General features: G+C 41.4%; 1 protein-coding gene across 7 annotated transcripts in view; it reads right to left on the bottom strand.

Moving 5' to 3' along the window:
• GMEB1 (glucocorticoid modulatory element binding protein 1) overlaps positions 1-19674 on the bottom strand; it is a 40223-nt gene continuing 20549 nt past the window's right edge. For 6 of the 7 annotated variants that reach the window (XM_040619133.1, XM_040619131.1, XM_040619132.1 and 3 more), the window contains 8 exons: positions 19008-19120; positions 18182-18306; positions 17062-17165; positions 13702-13859; positions 10735-10866; positions 9316-9453; positions 5434-5556; positions 1-2336 (listed from right to left, as the gene is read on the bottom strand). In XM_040619133.1, coding sequence (XP_040475067.1) covers positions 1636-2336; positions 5434-5556; positions 9316-9453; positions 10735-10866; positions 13702-13859; positions 17062-17165; positions 18182-18306; positions 19008-19120 — 1594 coding nt within the window. In that variant the 3' untranslated portion in view covers positions 1-1635. The remainder of the gene's footprint in view (positions 2337-5433; positions 5557-9315; positions 9454-10734; positions 10867-13701; positions 13860-17061; positions 17166-18181; positions 18307-19007; positions 19121-19674) is intronic. The other variant, XM_040619135.1, reaches the window with a different exon arrangement.

The raw sequence follows: 19674 nt of genomic DNA, 5'->3' as shown, positions 1-19674 counted from the left end.
CAGGTCAAAATTTTGCTTTTAATTAAAAAAACAAAAACAAAAAAAACCCCTCCCACTCCTAAGGTGTGTGCTTTCTTTTTTGACCTCGTTTTCCTTTAACTTGTCTGCAGTTTCCCTATATTTGTCCTAGTGCAGTAAACAATGCAATCAAAGAAATAAAAACCAGGATCCACTCTTGCCCCAAACACTGAAGATGGTCAAAGAGCAGGAATCACAGCACGGAAAATGGCCCAGCTCTAAATATACAAACAACATAAAAAAAAAAAAATACCCCCCCAAGATATTATTATAGACATTCCTGGTACATTTCCTATAATATAATGTTGCAGACAATGCTTCTTTCCCAGGGAGTCCAGCTTGCTCAGGAGGAGACATCTACTCAGTGCCTCGGGATAGGCTGGGGCTGTTGAGTCTTCCCTGCCAAGCCTAAGGTTTTTTTATGAGCTTAATATCTCACAGAAACATCTGTGGTATAAATGGTATAAATGAATCTAAAAGAGGATGAAGGCAGGCAGGCACCTGTCACTGTTCTCCAAATCAGCCAAAAAGCTGAAGAGCGTGGGATCCAGGAGACAGATGCCATTAACAGTTGAGGGATGGAGGGTAGAACAAGAGGAAGCACCAAATGAGTGGCTGCTTTTGGTTCCAAAGCCAAAAAAGGGCCCCACCAAAAAGGGCAGCTGGTCTAGATGAGGAGCTCCCCTGTGCCTGGAGTCATGCAATAAAAATGATGGCCTTGGAGCCCCACCGCCATGACAGCCACAGTCTGAGGACCAGAGAAATTTACACCACATCACATAGTTTGCAAATGAATGGACTGATCCTAGTTTAGGAGGGTTAAGTGCTTTGACAAAGTTGGGGAAGGGAGGGAAGGTGAGCTTAAATCACAAAGCACAGCTGTGACAACCGGCGATTTCTACTTCTGCAAAGCCACAGGCCCCTACACCCCTGATGCCACTTGGTCCACGGAGATGTACCCTTCCACTTATTACTGGCCCCTCCTTAAAATGGCACCCATAGTAATAACCCTTAGAGATATCAAGAGGCATCAGGTGCACCTCTGGAGCTAAGATAATTTCCTTGCCCCATCCTGGCCAAAGCACTTCCTGTTTTAAGCTGCTGCTGGTATGCCACCTTCCCCTGCAAGCATAGTTCAACTTTCTTTCGTTTCAGAGTTTTGCACCGGCCTCTGAGGGCCCTTTCCAGGATACAAAATAAAGTATCCTTCTGCTTCCATGTGTGGGTGGGTTGCCTTCCAGTGTCAGATCTGCATTCCAGAGTCTGGTCAATGCATCTTTACAAAAATATAACCACATGCGTACACAGACAGACTAGCCTGGAAAGGGCTTTTTGGACAGGGTTTCTGATTATCTTGATGCCTCCCCTAGAAGAAATAACTTTCTTGGTGCAAAAGGATTAGGACATTGAGTGACCTACTCTCAACTTCCGGAAGGACAGCTTGTTTTTGTCCATTTTTCAATGAGGGGGTGGGAGGAACCCAACATTTTCAGTTACAACAATGAGATTTTGTTTAAAAAAAAGGATCCTATGTGGAAATGAGTGGGACAATGACAAAAATAAACAAATAATTAAAATTCCAAACCAAAACATATCTCCTGGCCCCGAGATCCCCAGTTAATCCTCTAAGACCACAATCTCCACATTGTGGACTTGATGCTGGTGGTCTTCCATCTCAGCCACAACTTTCTCCTCAGTCCTCAGCTCTGTCTCCAAAATGACTGCTTTGCCCTCAGTATCCTCAGCCTCTGGGTCTGGGGCTGGGTCAATCTCAATGATGGTCTGCCCATCCTCTGAGGTGCTTTCAACAGCCTGGATTGCTGAGGTCAGGCCGGACTCCATGGCCACCAGCTCCACGGGGCTCACCATGGTGGTCATGTTGCCCAGGGTACTCCCATCCTGCATGGCGGTGGAGCTTAGCAGTGCCAAGCTAGATGAAGGGTGGATGGTCACTGTGTCTGGTGAGCTGCTCTTGGCAGAGGAGACCACTGTGGCATAGCGGAAGAGCTGGGGGCCAGAAGGCAGTGTGTGAACAGTCACAGGACTGGAGCCCTGGCTGAGGGTGGCCACTGGAATATTGCCCATGGAAAATGACTGGCCCACTGGGGTGATGGTGATGGGTGAGATGACTGTGAACTGAGGCTGCTGGACCGGAGGAGAAGGGCTCAGCACTGTGGTGGAAGCTGGCCGCTGGAGCCGGGGCCTTTTTGGAGGCTTAGGAGTGCTCACAGGCATAAGTACCACATTTTGAACCGTCTGGGATTTCAGCCTGTGATCCTGAGCTTGCTTCTTCTGCTCTTCCAACTGGCGTTCCAACTCTGTGGAAAAAAAGACAGACTTTGTGTGGAGAGAAGTATACTCTTGGGAACAGTGAATGGAGTCAGGAAACCTGAGGTCTTGTCTTGGCCTATACTGGCTTTTGCCACTACATAGCTTCACTGTTTTCAAAACAAGAAACCAAACTGGATGATTTTTAAAATCCCTCCAGCAATTACATTTCATTGTGTGATTATAGGCAGGGCAACAATTCAGAATCATTTTCAGGCTGTGATCCTACTACAGCTCAACCCTAGAAGCTCCTATGGCATTTTGTCATCTGTCACCAAAATGCAAACCAAAGAAACCTGCGGTTGATCTTGCGGCTTACAGATGCCTTGCCTGGATCTACAGATGGAAATAAGGAATATTTGCACAATCCCTTTGGAACTAACATGGACCTACAGAGGAGCTACAATGGCTGCTCCAAAAAACAGTGATTCCCAACCTGTCCTTCAAGGCAGGATCACCTTCCTGGTGACCTTAGTGTACTAAATGGCCTTAGTCTACCATTAGCACCCAGAGAAGTCTACAGAAAGTGACGGAGGAAGTCCCTAAGAATTACAGAACTAAAAGAGGTCTTAGAGTTCTAACACATTCATTTGAACTGGGACCCAGAGAGTACAGTGATTTACTTAAATTTTCAGAGCTTGGGCCAAGACAAAAGTCTTCTGATGGCCAACTTGGTGGCTTTTCCACCATAATACATGTATCACTATCCCTCTCCCAATTTCCAATCCAACCCTGGTGAGCACTGATGAGTCTGGTTCTACACCAGCACTTCTTCTATTGCTTTGTACCTGAGAAGCATTCAATAAATAATCAGTTACATCTGTAGAGCACTTTGCTTCTATGGAACACCAAGAGCAAATCAATTCCTTGCTTGGAATAAAAGGAGTAGGTAGGGATCAAGAACATGTTAAAACAATTTCTTTTTCATTCAAAAAATTTTAAATACTGCCTTGTAAGTTACAAAATACTGCATTTTTCCCCCCATTTTCAGTAGTAACCAAAGAAATGTACATCTCAAGAAGATAACAATTACATGGGGTGCCTGGGTGGCTCAGTCGTAATGTGTCTGCCTTTGGCTCAGGTCATGATCCCACGGTCCTGGGATAAACCCCCACATCGGGCTCCCTGCTTGGTGGGAAACCTGCTTCTCCCTCTCCCACTCCTCCCCCCTGCTTGTGTTCCCTCTTTCACTGTCTCTCTGTCAAATAAATAAATAAAATCTTCAATTTAAAAAAAAAAAAGTGTCTGCCTTCGGCTCAGGTCATGATCCCAGGGCCCTGGCATTGAGCCCCGCATCGGGCTCCCTGCTTGGCAGGAAGCCTGCTTCTCCCTCTCACACTCCCCTTGCTTGTGTTCCCTCTCTCGCTGTCTCTCTCTGTCAAACAAATAAATAAAATCTTTTAAAAAATAAAATAAAAATAAAAAGTTAAATCTCTCTCATAAATAGATAAAATCTTTGAAGAAGATAACAGTTACATCTATAATTTTTTAAGAAGTTAAATCAGAGAATATTGTAAATAACAACATCCAATGCTGATGTGTTCAAAATGGTGATATAATCTTGGAAATTTGGCAACAGGTCATAAAAATCCATAAAACAATTTTCAGTACCACTTAACCTGAAGCTTAGTTCTGGGAAGTAGTTTAAAAGGACATAAAAAGAAAAAGTTGTATTCATACAAGTTCACTGCAACAAAATAAACTACTGAATGAAAGTTTGAAAATTTAAATGTCATCCCTAGAAGAATGTCTAGGTAAAGTACTATGTAGCAACTTGGTAAAATATTAATATGTCACAGTGAAAAAAGCAGAAAATAAAACTTTATGTATACTATGATTAAACCTATCTAAAAAAAATAATATGGACAAAGAACCAGAAGCCCACATTCTTAACAAAAGCCATTTTTTGGAAGTTTCATGAAAGCACTGGATTAGGAGTAAGAAAGCCAAGTGCTATTCCAGGCTTCACTGCCAAGTACTGATGCCGCCCCAAGGCAAATCATTTATCCTCTTTGGGCCTCTACTGTGTCATCTATAAAATAGGGATAATAGCCTATAACATTCTTAGGAGGATCAAATGAAAAGGGTCTCAGAGTACTCAGTAAACTGAGTTTAAATTACATACTGGGTATAAAAGTAAGTTTAAGACAACATAAATTGTTCTTCTATTACCAAATAATCTTGCCTTTTGGCTTCATGACTCACTATAATATATTCTACATCATTCAAAGGTGATAATTGATACCTCTGACTTGTTTTACATCTTTCACCTGCTTTATCCAAAACCTTTTCTTGATTCTCTCTGGATATAAGTGACAACTCCTTTTGTTCTTCCACCATACCCACTATATGCCTCAGTTACAAAGCTGACTACTTTTTGCATTTATTTCTATGTCTGCTTTCCCTTGAGTTCCTTAAAGACCATGTAGAGAGTGAGGCTGTCTTAGTCAACATTATATTTCTACAACCTAGTTTGGAGACAGTGCAAATTTTTTTGGAAGATTTTATTTATTTATTTGTCAGAGAGAGAGAGCACAAACAGGGGGAGCAGCAGAGGGAGAAGGAGAAGCAGGCTCCCCACTGAGCAAGGAGTCTGATGCAGAACTCAAGCCCAGGATCCTGGGATCATGACCTGAGCCAAAGGCAGACGCCCAACCAACTGAGCCACCCAGGCATCCCAGAGACAGCGCAAAATAAGTACTTGATAAAAAGAGTTAAATTATTCAAGTGCTCATAATTTCTGATTACCACAAATAATGGAAAAAGTGCTAAATTTACAGTTATCAAAAGATGCAATATAAATAATGTAATGAAAACAAAGGCCAGTTTGTTTCTTCTGCCACTGAGATTACTGGATTAATGGAGCAATTGAACAGATATTTTAATCCTCCAAAAGATACAGAAGGAGGACCATGATGAAGGAAGGAAGGAAGGAAGGAAGGAAGGAAGGAAGGAAGGAAGGAAGGAAGGAAGGAAGGAAAGAAGGAAGGAAAGAAGAAAGGAAGTCCCAACAGAAGTCCACAAGGAAATGCCAAGACTCAAGGATATTAGTATAGTATCACCTAAGAAGAACCAAGTTATACACACCTGTCAGCGTATAGAGAAACTGCTCTTCTCCCTGCTCTACTTGGTTCCTTCTGTTGTCCAAAACCTTCTTCACCGTGTCCATTAGGCCAAATGTATGTGCTACATTGTTGAGAACAGCAGCATCTATTTAAAACAAAGACATGCCTGTCAAGTTAAAACAGAAGTGTTTCCCCAGCTCTCTGTCGTGTTGCTTATAAATATGAAACAACCCAGAAATGACGGTACTATTCTAATTGCATTTTTTAAAAATGTTGGCAAAGATTTATCACATGTATAATTAACTTCAATTGTTGTAACTTATCCATCCTTCCATATAAATAAATTTAAAAATAAAAAAAATCTTGCATCTGGTTATAAGTTCCGACTTCCGGTTTAGAAAACATGGTCACTATGCTAGATAGAGCTAAGTTTGAATCTCAGTTTTATGGTTTCCTCCTATCTGTGTGAACCTGGATAAGTCATTTCACTCCTCAGTTTTCTCATCCAAAACAAAAGGGCCTAATAATACTTACTTGGCAAAACAGACATGAAGAATAGAAATATATTTTAGGGGCACCTGAGTGGCTCAGTTGGTTAAGTGTCCAACTCTTGATTTCAGCTCAGGTCATGATCTCAGGGTTGTGAGATCCAGCCCCACATCAGGCTCTCCTCCCCCTGCCTGCTCTCTCTCTCAAAAAAATAAAATGTTAAAAAAAAATATAGCATATTTTAAGAGTCAAACATGGGAACTGGCATGCAATGTTATTCGTAGTGTTATCTCTGTTCCTCTTTATTCAAAACTTCTTGAAAGCATTGTCAGTAGCTGTGGTCATTACTTCCTTAACTCAGACCACTTCTCCACCTACAGCTCTTTTCCACAGTCATCTCATCCAGTTCCATGCTTTGAAATAACAATGTACATGCTGAGAACTCCCACCTGCAGATCTCCAGCCCTAACCTCCTTCCTGCATGCCAGAGTCATACTTCCATCTAGCTGAGTGGCACCTCCATTTGAAGGCCTCATGATCATTTAGCAAGTCAACACTAATTTTTTTCTTTTTTTCTTTTCTCTCTTTTTTTAAAGTAAGCTCTATGCCTAACATGGGGCTTGAACTCGTGACCGTCAGATCACGAGTCACATGCTCCATCCACTGAGCCAGCCAGGTGCCCCAAGTCAAGACTAACTTTGAGGGGTGCCTGGCTGGCTCAGTCACAAGAGTATGTGACTCTTGATCTCAGGGTCATGAGTTCAAGCCCTACACTGGCCATGAAGCCTACTTTTAAAAAATACCCAAAAAACAAAAAAACAACTACTAACTGTACTAACTACAACTCTCCCAGTGATCTTCGCCTCAGGAAATGGTGTCACCATTCATGGCTCAAGCCAAAAAGGTATGAGTCATCCTGGATTTCTGTCCTTCTCTCTATCTATCTTTTTTTAAGATTTATTTATTTATTTGACAGAGAGAGAGACAGCGAGAGAGGGAACACAAGCAGGGGGAGTGGGAGAGGGAGAAGCAGGCTTCCCGACAAGCAGGGAGCCCAATGAGGGGCTCGATCCCAGGACCCTGGGATCATGACCTGAGCCACAGGCAGACGCTTAATGACTGAGCCACCCAGGCGCCCCCTTTCTCTTTTACCCTACATCCAATCCATCAGCAAAACTTGTCAGTTCCACATTCAAAATATATCCCCAATATGATCACTTCTTCCCAGGTCTACCACTATCCACTCTAATCCATGCCACCATCATCTCTTGTCTGGAGTAATTCCTTCAAGAGTCTCCCCACTGATTTCTTTCCTTTTTCTTTTTTTTTTTTTTTAAGTAGGCCCTATGACCAATGTCGGGCTTAAACTCATAACCCTGAGGTCAAGGGTTGCACTCTCCACCAACTGAGCTAGCCAGGCACCCCTCCCAACTTATTTCTTGCCCCATACAGTCCATTCTCCGTATAGCAACCAAAGTGATCTTTCAAAAATATAAAAAATATAGGGGTGCCTGGGTGGCACAGCGGTTAAGTGTCTGCCTTTGGCTCAGGGCGTGATCCCAGCATTATGGGATCGAGCCCCACATCAGGCTCCTCCGCTATGAGCCTGCTTCTTCCTCTCCCACTCCCCCTGCTTGTGTTCCCTCTCTCGCTAGCTGTCTCTGTCTCTGTCAAATAAATAAAAAAAAATCTTTAAAAAAATATATATACATAAAATATAAAAATATAAATCCTTATCATTTCGGTCCCCTGCTCAAAATCACTATGATGGCTTACCATCACCTTAAAATAAAAATTCTAACCAAAGCTTATCTAAACTATCCCCTCAGGGCACCTGGGTGGCTCAGTCAGTTAAGTGTTTGCCTTCAACTCAGGTCACAGTCCCAGGGTCCTGGCATCGAGCCCCATGTCAGGCTCCCAGCTCAGCAGTGAGCCCGGTTCTCCCTCTCCCCACTCCTTGGGCTTTCTCTCTCTCTCTCGTAGATAAATAAGTAAAATCTTAAAAAAAAAAAAATAACTAAATAAACTGTCTGTTCTTTTCTTCTCCAACCTTATTACCTATCACTCTTCTATACCCTACTTCGCTGTGGCTGCCTCAGTGCTTCTGTAATTCTTTGAGCCTATGAAGCCCATTGCAACTTCAAGGTCTTTGTTCCTTCTGCCTGAAATGTTCCTTCTTCCAGCTCATCACATGGCTTGCTTCTTCAATTCAGGTCTCTGCTTAAATGCCACCTGCTTTGGGAGGCCTTCCTTGACCACCCTATTTAAAAGAGTCATCCCTGCTTTCTACATTACTTGCCTTTTTTTTCCTCCAAGAACATAAAAAAAGATTTTACTATAAAATTGAAGTGTATTTATATAATGTATGAATTATAAAGCGGTAATAAGACACAATTAACAAATCTAGGAACTCACTGACACACAAGCTTATGAGATATTATTATGACTTTTTTTTTAAGATTTTATTTGTTTATTTGACAGAGAGAGACAGCCAGAGAGGGAACACAAGCAAGGGGAGTGTGAGAGGGAGAAGCAGGCTTCCTGCGGAGCAGGGAGCCCAATGCGGGGCTCGACCCCAGGACTCTGGGATCATGACCTGAGCCGGAGGCAGACGTTTAACGGCTAAGCCACCGAGGCGCCCCATATTATGACTCTTTTTTAAAGTAAGCTCTAGGGGCGCCTGGGTGGCACAGCGGTTGGGCGTCTGCCTTCGGCTCAGGGCGTGATCCCGGCGTTATGGGATCGAGCCCCACATCGGGCTCTTCCGCTATGAGCCTGCTTCTTCCTCTCCCACTCCCCCTGCTTGTGTTCCCTCTCTCGCTGGCTGTCTCTATCTCTGTCGAATGAATAAATAAATAAAATCTTTAAAAAAAAAAAAAAAGTAAGCTCTACCCCCAACACGGAGCTCAAACTCATGACCCCAAGATTAAGAGTCACATGCTCCACTGACTGAGCCAGCCAGACGCTCATCATCACAAACCCTTTTGTATCAGATGATTAGAACATCCTTTTACATTATGCACAGCAGCAAGTACCCTATGGGTATTCGGAAACAGCTGTAAGTGCACACAATAGTTCTGGATGCCCTAAACTGATAGAATATGAGACTTGTCTAAAACCAGGTAGCTTTCTCCAATTTTCAGACTCTATCTATACGTAATAGAGAGAGGCCTGCTTTCTGGCACCATTTATAAAGCCAAAAATTACCTGTGGAAAAGCATGACCAGACCCGAGTTCAAAACCTTATTATGAACTATGGACAAGTAAATTTTATGAACCATAGTTTCCTAATCTGTAAAATGTGGATAATAATACTCATACCTCAATGTTTTCATGAGACTAACAGGATTTGCTTACAGCTGTCAGTGTTCAATAAAATGACCACTGTTGTTAGAATTAGAATTAGTGCACTTACCTGTTACCTGGAAGGGAGCCTGAATGAGCCGCTGCTGAACTCCCCTGAGTAGCTCCTCTATTTCCTTCTGTATGTTGCAGACAACCTCTTCCATCAGCCCTACATCAGCTATTCCTTTCCAGAACATCAAAGTGTCCTCTGACACAAGAGGGATAAGACAGAAGATAAACAAGGGATACTACATATACTTAGGCACATCTCTACAAGTTAAACTCGAAATTACTTCAATTTGAAATGATTTCTTGTTGGGCCATTTCTGGGAAAAAGGAAGAAGTTTTTGGAATACTAGCTGCCTCCCTGAGTTGGTACCCAATTATCGGCCTCTTCAGCAACATAGGGACTTGAGATAATTGCCTCAATTTGTCATGGCTCTGGCTATAGGGAGCGGGTATCTTCCTCCAATAAAGAGATTAAATAAATATTAAATATTATTTATTTAAATAATTTAATTTAAACAGTATTTAGTATCTTAGAAGTTAAATAATAAAGATATTAAAATAAAGATATACAGGCGAGCCTTGTATGACATGGTGTGAACTGTGAGGGTATACTTATATATAGATTTTTTTCAATATATACAGTACAGTGACGTAAATGTTTTTTCTTATGATTTTCTTAGGAATATTTTCTTTTCTTTAGTTTACTTTATTGTAAGAATACAGTATATAATACAAATAACATAAAAAATATGTTAATCGACTATGTTATTGGTAAGGCTTATAGTTAAGTGGGGGTGGCGGGGGAGGCAAGTTACACATGGATTTTCCGCTGCACAGGAGGTTGGTGCTCCAAACTGCCACATTGCTCAAGAGTCAACTATACCCCCTCTAGTCCTATTCTTACAAAGTAAAATAAAACAGCTGAATAGGCGGGATAAGCTGAGAGCAAAAGCTATGTCTTTTCATCTAAGTTGGCAACAGTGCCAACTAAAAATACACAGCAATAAATATTTTTCAAGTGAATTAATGAATGGAGGATGATGTGAAACCCCTCCTGGTCCCCTCTAAGTGAATCGTCATTGGTCACCGTCCACTACACCACCTGCTACCTAACTTTTTCTTCTAACATCTTGCAGCTTGGTTTATTTAAGAAACGTTCCAAAGTTGGAGGCAGTGTGACAGGATGAAAAGCACTGACTACAGAGTCAAACAGCTGAATTCAGCTCTGACACTATTGGCTATGCAGCGGGTCTTGGGCAAGCGGCTGAACCTTTTTGAATCTCAATTTATTCCTATGCAAAATGTGACTGTGCGTGGCTGTTGTTGCATGGATTAAAATAAAATGTTTGCAGCTACGATTATTATTAAAAAGCATGAGAAAACCCAGCAAAAGTAATTAAGAGACCTACTGTGTCCATAATCATAATGGTGAGAAGGGTCACAAAACCCTGCAAGATATCTTAGCCTCATAGAAAAGTACCTGAAATTTCCTCTGAGTCTTTCTTCACACCCTCCTCTGTAGCCATGGTGACAGCAGCAGTGAGAGCAGAGTTCCATTCCAGCCCTGCCTCTTCCATGCTCTCTTCTGAGATGGCAATCTGTGTGATGCTACCTAAAAGCAGTCCATTAGAAGTAAAGCCAGTGAATTTCATGAAAAAGTCATAGCTCTCCTTTATCTCATACGGCCAAAGAGACCCTGTTATTTTAACATTCTGGCCTTTTGCCTGCAGGTCCATATAGTAAAAACTAGAATCCTTGGTAAGCCAGAATGAACATTGGATTTTCTAAAGAAAACCTGCCTTTCAAAAGAAAATGCTTTCTTCTTACTCTGAATAGAAAGTGAAAGATAACTTATAAAATCACAAAAGAGCAGTCTGCTTCCTGAGCAGGTGTTTTTTAAAAAGACTGAAGGTGAGCATGATTGCCAGGCTGTCTGCCCCGGACTTAGTGAGGATGAGGAGGACCTAAAATAATTTAAAAGAAGAGTACGGTGCTTAGCCAAGAGCCCTAGTACAAGCATATTTGATGCCGACCGTCGAGAATATCAGAAGTTGCTATAGCTTGTTTAACAGGCCATGGGTGAGAAAGCAAGAGAGATGAGACCAAAGAACTCAGATAAGAAGAGATCCAGGAATAGCGGATTCACAGAGGAAAAGAACTTTTGCTATTAACATTTTATATTAAGATTTTATTTATTTTATTTTTTTTAAGTAATCTCTCCACCCACCATGGGGCTCAAACTCACAACCCCAAGATCAGGAGTCACATGTTCTTCTGACTGAGCCAGTCAGGAACTCCTTGTACATTAAGATTTTTATTTTTAATTTTTATTTTTTTAAAGATTTTATTTATTCGACAGAGATAGAGACAGCCAGCGAGAGAGGGAACACAAGCAGGGGGAATGGGAGAGGAAGAAGCAGGCTCCTAGCGGAGGAGCCTGATGTGGGGCTCGATCCCATAATGCCGGGATCACGCCCTGAGCTGAAGGCATGCGCTTAACCGCTGTGCCACCCAGGCACCCCTGTACATTAAGATTTTAAACAGGGGTGCCTCAGTGACTCAGTTGGTTAAGCGTCTGCCTTTGGCTCAGGTCATGATCCTGGGGTCCTGGGATCAAGTCCTACATTGGGCTCCCCACTCAGTGGAAAGCCTGCTTCTCCCTCTCCCTCTGCCTGCAACTCCCCCTGCTGTGCTCACAAGCTCTCTCTCTCTCTCAAATAAATAAAATCTTAAAAAAAAATTTTTTTTTAAACAAGAGAATGGAGAAAAATCAAACTGATCCAGACAGATATACAGACAAATATGGACTCCACATGCTGGAGGGTATTAATAATCAAGCAAAAAAGTAATATTGATATGGATAATCAACTAAAGGAGTTTTAGCCAAATAAAAAGTAGATAATTTCATTGCGTTTTTTACTTTTCAAGTGAAAGACTCACATGATCAAAAATTCGAACTGCTAGCCATTTTATACTTTCCTGAAGGCAACTTAGGTTCTAAGAGATTTGTCTTCTACTCACCCAGTGGTTACTCACAGAATATTAGGGCTGACCAAAAGAAACCTTGAGAGGTCATTTTTAAAACATAGTACTTCCCTTATATCCATTAGTGTCCTTGCAACTCGTCAGGCATTCTTTAAGACTTCTGGAAGTAGTTGAGACAAGAATCTTAACTGGACTAACTGAATCTTTTTTTTTAAGTTTGTTTGTTTGTTTATTTAATCTCTACACCCAGTGTGGGGCTTGAACTCATGACCTCAAGATCAAGAGTCACACACTCCTCCAACTGGGCCAGCCAGGCTCCCCTGGACTAACTGAATCCTTAATAATCATCTCACATAGCTCCATCTTCCCTAGAGAAGAGCAAAGAGCTCTAGTCCCGAGGTCAACAATACTGAAGTTAAGCGTATGCCCATCCTGCCTCATTTGTGACAAAGCCTCCACTTGGTTATGTGGATTCCTTCCAGGCAGAGCTCTTCGATCCTTACAGTAGCAGTTTCCAGAGTCCAGTCCAGCCAACCATACATTACCTTTGATACATCTCAGCTCAACAGCTGAAAACCCTTCACATTCTATCTTCTTGCTTAACCACCAGTAGAGCAAAGGATTTTATTTTATTTTATTTTATTTTATTTTTTTAAAGATTTTATTTATTTATTCAACAGAGATAGAGACAGCCAGCGAGAGAGGGAACACCAGCAGGGGGAGTGGGAGAGGAAGAAGCAGGCTCATAGCAGAAGAGCCTGATGTGGGGCTCGATCCCAGATCGCCGGGATCACGCCCTGAGCCGAAGGCAGACGCCCAACCGCCGTGCCACCCAGGCGCCCCAGAGCAAAGGATTTTAAAACAACTTAATTTCAAAGATATGCCAAGTGGGACCAAAGTGAGACCACTGAATAAACATAATAACCACTGAATCATATATCTATCTTTTTCTTTCTTTCTTTCTTTCTTTCTTTCTTTCTTTCTTTCTTTCTTTCTTTCTTTCGAGAGCATGTACATGGGGGGAAGGGGCGGGGGGGGAGAGAGAGAGAGAGAGAGGGAGAGAGAGAGAGAGAGAGAGAGAGAGAGAGAAAATCTTAAGCAGGCTCCACACCCAGCACGGGGCCTGACCTGGGGCTCAATCTCACCACCTTGAGGTGTGACCTAAGCCAAAATCCAGAGTGGGATTCTTAACTGAGTGAACCACCCAGGCGCCCCTGAACCATCTTTCTAATGTTTACCGTGCACAGTTAGAAAGAAACAAGGAAGGAAGTATGGCCAATAGGAATCATCTGGGAGAAAACAAAGAGATCTGTCTCTAAAGTATGGAATCACACCCAAGATTAGCATACTTTATAGGGACATCAATGCTCACGAGAATTAAAATTAAGAAACACAAAAGAGAAGTAAGGGGAAAAGTGTTACTAAAAAACACTGGGTTTTCAGGTGGTTTCCTACCCCCTACCATCGGCCGAAGTGGGTGTCTGCACCACACTTGTCTGCTGTCCTGGCACTGGAGCTCTTGCACTGCTGATCAGAAGATCAAATTTGGTGCTTCTGCAGGTATTGGAGCAAACCTTGTCATGCTGGTAAAAATCAATCTGTCCAGAGTCCATCATTTTCCTGTGTAAAGGGAGACAAGAAGTACCAGTTCAGCCTGCATTACATCTAGAGGGAACTAGGCCTCGGGGACAAATAGAAACAAAGTTGCTGTGTCTACTCCATAGATTAGTGAAACCTAATAGCATTAAAAGTCATTAGGTTGCAAAAATTCTAATTGGGATTATAAAATTTTCATTGGTCCTGCCCACATTTACAAGTACTCCTCTTCCCTTCCTAGCCCGCTCATTTTGAGTATTCTCTCATTTCCCGTTATCAACAAGCTTTAGCTGGGACACACTTCTGACAACATCCGAGTATCCCCACAGAATCTCATTGAAAGCAAACCCAAAAGGGGAAAAGACTAGTTCATATATTCGAGCACAACCGAGAAATGCTATAGGGAACAAGAATTTTATGATGAGATTCTAATGTATTAGTATTCTTAGACCAGCAAGATCTGTTGCCACTTTTGAAGACATAAAACTTCAGCACATTTCTTTCCTAAAAAACAAACAAAAAAAAAGGATAACAACTCTCCTATAAATATAGTACAAAGTTGATTACACTAAACCCCCACTATAAAATGCCCTTATAACTGGATTCACAATAACAAGACATTGTTATTATAGGCCATGAGCAAAACCATGGGGTATTTTAATTATAGTGAACTCTATGTTATAACGTTACTTGGCTTTCACTAAAGATCTTTTAGACATTCTGATTCCTTCTTACATTTGAGGAAAGTTGGCATGTGCTTGTTTTTCTGGGCAAAAAGAATAGGCCAAGAAGAACAATAATGAAAGTTAAAAGTATTCCTTCCCAATTTTATTTAACTACTGATTTCTGCATACAAATCATCTGGAATAATTTTTTTTGATGTGTCTCTCTATTAAAATAATCTGAATAATAATGAAGAAAAAATTAACATTTTCTGTGGAAAATACAGAAAACTATAAAGAAAACAACTGCTCTTTAAAAAATCCAACAACACAGAGATAACATTAACATTTTGGCATATTTTCTTCTATTAAATTTTATGTACACATGTGTGTGTGTTTTACACAACTAAAATCACACTGTTTGTGTGTGTGTGTATATATATATATTTTTTTTAGTAGGCTCCAAGCCCAGCATGGAGCCCAATGCAGGGCCTGAACTCACAACCCTGAAATCAAGACCTGAGCTGAAATCAAGAGTCAGACGCTTAACCGACTGAGCCATCCAGGCGCCCCTCCATATATATATAACTCACTCAGTACAGCAAGATCAAGAGTACATGCTCTACTGACTGAGCCAGCCAGGCGCCCCCAATTTTATATTTTATTTCTTTCTTTACATCATAAGCATTTTTCCATGTAAAAACTCTTTAGAAATATCTTATAACCTCATAATATCTCATAGTATATGCTCATATATATTTAGATGAACCATAAATTTACTTTAGATATACCTTAACTGTGTATTAAAGCATACTATCATTTTCTTTCTTTCTTTTTTTTTTTAAGATGTTATTTATGGGGTACCTGGGTGGCTCAGTCAGTTAAGTGTCTGCCTTCAGCTCAGGTCATGGTCCCAGGGTCCTGGGATGGAGTCCCATGTTGGGCTCCCTGCTCAGTGGGGAGCCCGCTTCTCCCTCTCCCTCTGCTGTTCCCCCTGCTTGTGTTCTCTCGCTTTCTATCAAATAAATATTATCTTAGAAAAAAAAATGTTCTCACTAATCAAACTTCGAAACAACATATTTAAAAAAAAGATTTTATTTATTTATTTGAGAGAGTGAGAGAGCACAAATGGGGGGAGGGGAAGAGGGAGAGGGAAAAGCAGGCTCCCCACTGAGCAGGGAGCCTGAAGCCCTGGGATCAGGACCTGAGCTGAATGCAGATGCTTAACTGACTCAGCCACCCAGGTGCCCCTAAAGCAGACTATAATTTTAAACAATGTTGCAATAAACATCTTTATGCCTGAATTTCTACAAGCACTATAGACTCTTCTTAGGACACATTCCTTAAAAAGAATTAAAGGCAATGGGTAAGATGTTCTTACATCATGATACATGTTCTGCGAGGAACTTTCCACTCCTGACCACATTTTAAAATCCATCAATAGGTGAGTGCTCAAGAAATACCAATTAATGTTAATCTTCTCCAGAGGGGGGGAAATTACAATAATAAGCTTGCTGCATAAAGATGGGGGTGAGGGTATTACACATTCTGAAGTTTATTTCTGTGGTACAATGATGGCACGGATTGCATTCACTGAGTATGATTGTTACTTATCAAAAGCACCCTCTATTTTACCAGATTATCACAGAATTTGTCAGTCAGCCTATACTTCGTGGTCGGCACACTTCCTCAGCACCAGGCTTAGCCCTGCCTGTGCTTGGTGATCTCAAGTACTATTGTCATCTACTCCCGAGCTTCTCTGCCCAGAAAGGATCCTAACACCCTGACATCAGAAAAAATTTGCCCTAGATGCTGGGAAGAGTTAATTTAATTTAATCTTCCTTTTCTCACAGGGATTTTAAGAGCTAGCTGATGAAGGTAAATACATGGATTGCTCAAACCAATTCTTCAGAGGAAATAAAAATTTCAAATTAAAGAGAAAATACTGAATTATCTGTATTCTACCATGATTAAGTGCCCCCAAAGTCAGTTGAAAGGTATGTGCTGAGGGGTGGCGCAGTTGGTTAAGCATCCCACTCTTGGATTTGGCTTAATTTTGGCTCAGGTCATGGTCTCAGGGTCGTGAGATCGAGCCCTGCAGCCAGCTCCACACTCCTTGTGGAGTCTGCCTACGGCTCTCTTTCCAGGGGTGCCTGGGCGGCAAAGTCAGTTAAGTGTCTGACTCTTGGTTTCAGCTCAGATTGTGATCTCAGGATCATGAGACCAAGCCCCGCAATAGGCTCTGTGCTCAATACAGAGTCTGCTTGAGATTCTCTCTCCCTCTGCCTCTGCCTCTTCCACTCATGCTTTCTCACTCTCTAAAATAAACAAGTAAATCTTAAAAAAAAAAAAAAAACTCTTCCCTCTCTCTCTAAAATAAATAAATCTTAAAACAAAACAAAACAAAAAGGTAGGCGCTTGTTTTCTTTTTAATTAATTAATATATATATATTTTTGGTAATCTCTACACTCAATGTGGGGCTCTGAGATCAAGAGCTGCATGCTTTTCCAACTGGAAGGTGCTCTTCCAAGCACCCTCGTATGTGCTTGTTATTAAAGCTCACCTGAGCATGATTCCACCCAGACGAATGGCTCTCTTCCAGTCCTTTAGGGTGGACTTGCCAGCCAGATGAACAAAATGCTTGGGGCTGATCAACTGATCATTGAACTAAAGTAAAAAGAAAAGTCCAAAAGAACCCGAGATCAACTTAGGCAGGCCAAGAGAGAAAGAAAGGTAACTCCACTTGTTACGTATGAAAAATACCCAGATGGCATCTTAAGTCATAGCCCTGTGTCTTCCAGCCTCCTGCCCTGCTGTGCCAGAGAAGATGATCCTTCTCTGGGCACACTGCCCTGTCCTAGTACAGAGCTACAGAAGACAGGAGGAGGATCGGAGATTAATATACTGATTAATCAACATCTGAAATCCATTCATGCCCTAAATCAGGCACTTGGGTCCAATGTTGCAAAGGCTGTTTAAATAAACTGAAGTAACCTATCCAGCCCTAATGACAAGATTCAGGATGAGGCGGAAAGAATAAGTAACATAGAAACCACTATCACTGCAGAGCCTCAAAACTCTGTAATCCTTAATGATTCTAGGATGATGCCACTGATGGTGACTACTATCTCTGGGTACAGCTGTGGCTACCAATGGAGACAGGATAAGCAATTATTTCCACTTTGTGCTCTCATGAATACTTATTTTTATCAGTAATAATTTTCAATAAATTCTAATATAATGCACACTCCCATAAGGCATTTTACATATATTACCTCATTTCATCTGCTAGGCAACCTTACAGTGTATGTGATTATTCATATTTTAACATATGAGCCTCTGAAATTAACTTATTCAAGGTCATCCAGTCATAGAGATGGGACTCCATTCATTCAACAAACATTCATGGATAAATATGCCAAGCATCATTCTAGGTGTTGGGGATACAATGGTGAACAAGACAAACAAGTTCTCAGCTCTCACAGAACTTATATTCTGCGTGGGATTTGAATCCAGGTCAATCTCACTCCAAAGTCCTTATTTTCTTCTGTGACACCATAGGGACTATAGCCACAAAACTGAAAACATTGATACGGTAGACAAGAGAGAAGACGTACTGAAACTATACTCTTTGAAAACAAGGAGCCCCCAAACAGTCCCCAGTAAGGAGAAAAGACAATTACCTTGACACACTTCACATTTATTCCTGGACATACAAACTTCTTCCAGAGAAGAATGGCTTTGCTCTCCCCACAAGTTATGGGGTAGGCAATTTCCATATCCTCATTTGCTTCTATAGTGCTTGCATCTGAAAATGGAAAAAATATCAGTTATTTATTGAACACTTTTCCCTAAAAGCTTAATTCAAAAATCTCTAGTCTCTTGGTTCCTCTGAGTAGCTAACTGTTCACTTTGGCTGGTATTGTTTTGAAATCTTCTGGAAGACGTTTGGCATAACAGCTCTCTTACCAAGCTCACACTATGTGCCAGACACTGTCTTATGTGCTTTCACATGCTTAATCTTATTTAGTTCTTCTAACAAGCCTGTGAGGCAGTGATTGTTTCCAATGTATGTAGGTGGGACTTGGAAAGGTGAAGTGACTTTCCCAAGGACACACAGCTAAGAAGTGCGAAAGTAGGATTTAAACTCAGGTTTGTCTAATTTCAAACTTTTCTTTTAGCTTCTTTCCACTGACTGCCTTCCAATCAACACCTCGTAAATCCTAATCAGCATCTTCCCTAGAGACAGAATCAACTTTGAGGCTCCAATTTCTTTGTGGAGTTTTTGTAGATGAAAAATCTTTTCAGTACCCTAGCAAAATGATGTTAAATAATTAACTGACGGGCCTAGCTTTAGTCAGTGGTGTCTCTAGATGCACCACCATCAAACTGATGGCTACAGCACTGGTAGGGCACACTGGGCAGGGGGGAAAATATAAGGCACAAAAGGCAAGAAATTTCAACCAAGGAAGCTAACGTCAAAGATACTAGAATAACAAAAAGACTTACCAATGCCTTCTTCAATTTTGTGAATCGTGTGAGTTTCTACTGCCACAACTGCCGTGTTGTTCTCGGACCCAGGTTCATAAATCCTGTTGTAAAAGTGTCCATCGATAAACAAACTACATAAATCATGAAAAAATTAATATTCACAGCATGGGGTTAAGAAATTTGTTATAAATTATCTCAAAAGGAATAAAATAAATATACTTTACAACTCTACGTTAGTGCTTTGACTAGTTCCCCATTGTATTTAAGCTCCAAGTTGCCCAGGACTGCTTAGCAGCTACTACCATGGACAGGAATCAACAACTTTCCTCACCTCAAAGGAAAGTTCCTCTTGCTACTGTCTTTATATCACCACTTGTTACTGTTTTACACTAGACTTTCCCCTTCATAACTTTAAATGCTTATGACATAAAATGTTGCTTCAAGTATAAGATTAAGTTATATTACAGAATTATCCTAAGAAGACTAAAAAGTAATACATTGGACAGTTCAAGACAGGAAGAACCCGGGGCACCTGGGTGGTTCAGTCGGTTAAGCATCTGCCTTCTGCTCAGGTCATGACCCCAGGACCCTGGGATTGAGCCCTAAGTGGGGCTCCTTGCTCAGTGGGGAGCCAGCTTCTCCCTCTCCCTCTGCCTGCCGCTCCCCCTGCTTGTGCTCTCTCTCT

Source organism: Ursus maritimus, unplaced genomic scaffold, assembly GCF_017311325.1.
Source record: "Ursus maritimus isolate PB19 unplaced genomic scaffold, ASM1731132v1 scaffold_32, whole genome shotgun sequence".
Classification (NCBI taxonomy): Eukaryota; Metazoa; Chordata; class Mammalia; order Carnivora; family Ursidae; genus Ursus; species Ursus maritimus.
Note: the sequence above shows the minus strand (reverse complement) of the source record. Positions and strands in the feature narration are given on the sequence as shown.